We start from the raw sequence: 3,524 nt of genomic DNA on the forward strand, positions 1-3,524 counted from the left end.
TGGAGATCGTCAACCACAGAATTTGTGAAAGTGTTTGTAATAAGGATCAACTGTTTGAATAAATCCAAAAGACCTGAGCAGCGATTCCACAAAGTTTCATTGATCACCTGATCGAATCTATGCCTCGAAGATGCAAGGCTGTGATCAACAACAAAGGATTCGCTACGAAATATTTATAGCGAAATACAGCTTGGTCAACATTTTGTCGAGTTGCACTTGTTTTGTCCAGAAGGAAATCAACTTTTTTTAATACTTTTGATTAATTTATTAATTTTCGTGTACAAATAATGAACTTTGTGATGAATAAAACTTGAAGAACTTTGTCTCTAAACAGTTACATAGTTATTTCTCTAAATTGAAAAAATGCAGCACTTTTATATAAAGAAACTAAATTAGCATTATTTGGTTGCACTCGTTTTGTCCGATACTGTATATACATATACATAAATATATATATATATATATATATATATATATATATATATATATATATATATATATATATATATATATATATATATATATATATATATATATATATATATACATATATGTATATATATATATATATATATATATATATATATATATATATATATATATATATATATGTACATATATGTATATATATAAATATATATATATATATATATATATGTATATATATACATATATGTATATATATATATATATATATATATATATATATATATATATATATATATATATATAGATATATATTTTTATATATATATATATATATATATATATATATATATATATATATATATATATATATATATATATATATATATATATATATATATATATATATATATATAATATTAATAAATAGTTTTGATTTAATAAAACTACATATTTTTTACAACTATTAATTTCATGCTAAATGCAATCATCAGATAAAAAATTTGATTTTTTCTCGTGGAAAAACAATTCTGTACAAAAAAAATGCATTCGAAAAATCTAATCTTTTGATTTGTGGTTAGATGAGAACCTCTACAAACTGCAAATTTAGAGCGAAGGTCACGTTGGTTAATCGACTGGCAAACCTGCTAGTGCCAATACCATGCACCCCATCAAAGCGAAAGAGGGCAATGGAAGCGACTGTGTCCGCACTTACCAGCTTAGCGCTACTTGATTGTTCCGAAAGTAGCACGGATTCATCCGAGGACAGTACAGACGAAGGTCCTTGGGAGGATGACAATGCAGCACCAATGAGCAGAAGGGAGCATAACCCAACAGTCATTGCAAGATTTCTTGTTACTTGCTCAAAGCTGTCGTCCCACGGAGCAGAAGTGATGTGCCACTGAGATTCATCCTCTCTAATGACATTATCGTGAATATTTGACTTCCTTGTGAGTTTGATAATCCTATATAATGTTGTATGCATGTGACTCTACAGCTTGTATTCAATTTTGTATCTGTTTACAGTGACTTCAAAAATTTGTTCAAAAACCTAATAAATAAAATTCTTAAAATCATTTTGTGCGTGAGGTTTTTTTTATCAAATCACCTTGAATGTAATATTTTATTTAATCTTAAATGAAAGCTCATCAAATTATGATACAGGGAAAAGAGGTTGTATAAAAAGTCATCACCCTAATATATATATATATATATATATATATATATATATATATATATATATATATATATATATATATATATATATATATATTTATATTTATATATATATATATATATATATATACATGTATAAGTATATATATATATATTTATATTTATATATATATAAATATATATATATTTATATATATATATATATATATATATATATATATATATATTTATATATATATAAATATATATATTTATATAAATATAAATATATATATATATATATATATATATATATATATATATATATATATATATATATATTGATAAAAGAGGTTGTATAAAAGTCATCACCCTAATATATATATATATATATATATATATATATATATATATATATATATATATATATATATATATATATATATATATATATATATATATATATATATATATATATATATATATATATATATATATATATATATATATATATATATATATATATATATATATATATATATATATATATATATATGCAGTATGATGCAAAACTGAACCAGAGTTTTTAAAAAAATACAAAACTATGGTTTATTTTGTTTTCGATATATTAGCGCTGTCGGGATTATTACAGTAGTAAAGTGCTAATTTTTACGACTTTTTACGCCTCCTCCTTTTACCCCAATGCACAAGTATTTCTATCTAGTGACAAGCATCTTTTGACTTAGTTTTGCACCATACTTGATGAAGACTTTATTATTTTTCTCAAGTTAATTTAATAATTTTGTGTGCAAATCAATTGACTATATTTATATCTAAAATAATTTTCTATTTTCATAAATTTTATTGTTTAAATTTATTGTTTTTGAAAGTTTTTTTTAATATAATGGGAATTTCAAAGACAAAGAGTGATTTAATAAAAAAGATGATCGAAGAAGGAAATACAACTCGTAAAATTGCTTCTAAATTAAAAGTTAGTCAAAGTACTGTGCAACGAATTAGAAAAAAATGTGAACATATTATAAAAAAAATGTTGGCGGTTGACCAAAGAAGTTGAGTGCGGTAGACAGTAGAAGAGTAATCAGATATTTGACTACTGGAGAAGCAAAATCGACATCTCATGCAACTAAACTTTTGCAACGTGATATAGGAAAAAATGTGAGCAGGTGGACAGTGCAGCGAGATCTCAAAAAAAGTAATTTTGAGCAATTGAAAAGAAAAAAAAAAACCATTACTTAGTAAAAAAAATATCAAAGCAAGATTAAACTTTGTAAAAAAATATGAAAACTTTACCGAAGATGATTGGATGAAAGTTATTTGGTCAGATGAAACTAAAATTAATAGGTATACCACTGATGGCCGCCAATGGAGCTGGAAAAGAGAAGGTGAACCATTAACCCAAAAAGATTTTATTCAGACAGTAAAACATGGGGGAGGCAATTTTAAACTATGGGGGTGTATGACGGCTTATGGATTGGGACCAATTCGAAGAATAGTTGGAAACATGAATAAGGAAATGTATCTTGATATTTTACAGCACGAATTATGGGAAACTGTTGAAAATATGCCTTACCCAATAAAATGAGGTCATCTTTCAACAGGACAATGACCCAAAGCACACTGCTAAAATGATTAAGAATTGGTTAGCTTTGCAGGACTTTCAAGTGCTAGAATGGCCACCACAAAGTCCTGATTTGAACCCAATAGAAAATTTGTGGTCACAATTAAAAAAGCGCTCGTTAATAACTATTCTGACTCTCCATCATCCATTAATGTGTTATATGAACGAGTTCAAGAACAGTGGGAAAATATTTCGTTAAACCTTTGCGAAAATCTTGTAAAGAGCACAAATAGAAGATTAGCAGCTGTTAAAAAAGCTAAAGGAATATGGACAAAATATTAAAAATTGACAAAATTGACAAAAA

General features: G+C 24.9%; 1 protein-coding gene across 1 annotated transcript; it reads left to right on the plus strand.

Moving 5' to 3' along the window:
- The first annotated feature begins 2,485 nt into the window (after positions 1 to 2,485).
- LOC136081318 (uncharacterized) lies at positions 2,486 to 3,184 on the plus strand. The gene is made up of 3 exons (XM_065798627.1): positions 2,486 to 2,572; positions 2,650 to 2,794; positions 2,898 to 3,184. Exons 1-3 carry the CDS (start codon positions 2,486 to 2,488, stop codon positions 3,182 to 3,184), a joined length of 519 nt encoding a protein of 172 aa, XP_065654699.1.
- Positions 3,185 to 3,524: the final 340 nt, after the last annotated feature.

Source organism: Hydra vulgaris, chromosome 06 (assembly GCF_038396675.1).
Source record: "Hydra vulgaris chromosome 06, alternate assembly HydraT2T_AEP".
Lineage (NCBI taxonomy): Eukaryota > Metazoa > Cnidaria > Hydrozoa > Anthoathecata > Hydridae > Hydra > Hydra vulgaris.

Bases quoted from the DNA above. Each gene is read 5' to 3' on its own strand.
- LOC136081318 (XM_065798627.1), top strand. From the start codon at position 2,486: ATGGGAATTTCAAAGACAAAGAGTGATTTAATAAAAAAGATGATCGAA. The intron at 2,573-2,649 runs GTTAGTCAAAGT...GGTTGACCAAAG, and splicing joins AAATTGCTTCTAAATTAAAA to AAGTTGAGTGCGGTAGACAG. The intron at 2,795-2,897 runs GTAATTTTGAGC...ACTTTACCGAAG, and splicing joins GCAGCGAGATCTCAAAAAAA to ATGATTGGATGAAAGTTATT.